General features: G+C 64.6%; 1 protein-coding gene across 1 annotated transcript; it reads right to left on the bottom strand.

Moving 5' to 3' along the window:
* Nucleotides 1-23: 23 nt before the first annotated feature.
* On the bottom strand, nt 24-1169 carry BBK36DRAFT_122161 (hypothetical protein; the record flags this gene model as incomplete). The annotated part of the gene is made up of 1 exon (XM_024897440.1): nt 24-1169. A coding segment is annotated over one exon (1146 nt), but the record flags the coding sequence as incomplete, so codon positions are not given.
* Between the last annotated feature and the right edge of the window lie 10 nt (nt 1170-1179).

Raw genomic sequence — 1179 nt, 5'->3', positions numbered from 1 at the left:
GGGGGGGGGGAATAAAAGAGCATACCAGTAGGTGTCATTCCAGGAGGAGGGTTAGTCGTAGGTTTAGGAGCAAAGGTCTCCGGCATAGCAACAGGCTGGGTAGCCGGAGGAAGAGAGGTTCGGGGAACGGCAACAGGAGAGTCGGCAGGAGGCTGAGCTCGGGTCTCTGGCTCCTCGCGCTCGCCATCAATATCTTCGTCGTCAGCGAGGTTGAAGGCGCCGAACTGCACAGCAGCGCGATCCACCTCCCGGTTACCGGGCATGCGCACGGCCTCTTCCTGGTCGAGGACTCGTCGCTGGAAGCTCGGAGTGCGAGGTGCAGCTCTCTCAGTGGTAGCCTTCAGAGCGGTAGCAGCATAGCCGCTAGTGGCGGACCTCTGAGCTTGCTGCTGCTGCTGGGCGGCGGAGAGAGGAGTGGCATTGGTGCTGGGAGGGCTCTGTCGAGGGTCCCAAGAGCCAGCAGCTGTGCTCGCAGCGGTGTCGGTCGGCGGGGGCGCAGAGACGTCAACAACCTGCTCCAGGTTGGATTCGGTGAGCTCGGCTTGGGAGGGCTTGATCTCGGCAGGTGGTTCGGTGACGGCGGGGGCAGCGACAGGAGTGGCCTGATCAGCAACGGGGGTGGACTCTGCTTCGGCCTCGGGTTCGGGTTGGGCAGGCTCAGGTTCAACAGGAGCGGCGGTTTCAGGGACGGGTTCGGGTTCGACGAATTCGGCGGGCTTGGGAGCAGGAGCTTCCTTGGGGAGGGCGGGCACAACCTTGGGAGCTGTGGACTGTCGGAGCATGCTGGCCCAGGTCTTGACCTGAGGAGCGGCGGGCTTGTTGAGGGATTCGGCAACGACGGGCTTCTCGGCGAGTACGGGCCTCTCCTCGGCGCCGTTGGCCTTGTCGTCTTTGTAGGCGGGGGATTCTTCGGTAGGCACAGACAGCTGCTGGTTCTCCTTGGTTCGGGATCCGTTGGTGGGATGGGCTGCCCTAGCACGTCCGCCACGGCCTCCTCTCTCCGTGGCCCTGCCGCGACCACGAGTTCCGTCGGCAGCGCTGCGGCCTCCACGGGCAGTTCGAGCGGCGGCTGACGAGTCCGCGACGGCGGGCGCGGAGGATGCGTCCTTGGCCTTGGTGCGAGCGGTCTTCTTCGTCTTGGAGACTTCGCCCCACTGCGAGATTGTACCTATGACGACG

This window comes from Trichoderma citrinoviride (genome assembly GCF_003025115.1).
Source record: "Trichoderma citrinoviride strain TUCIM 6016 unplaced genomic scaffold BBK36scaffold_443, whole genome shotgun sequence".
NCBI lineage: Eukaryota > Fungi > Ascomycota > Sordariomycetes > Hypocreales > Hypocreaceae > Trichoderma > Trichoderma citrinoviride.
Note: the sequence above shows the minus strand (reverse complement) of the source record. Positions and strands in the feature narration are given on the sequence as shown.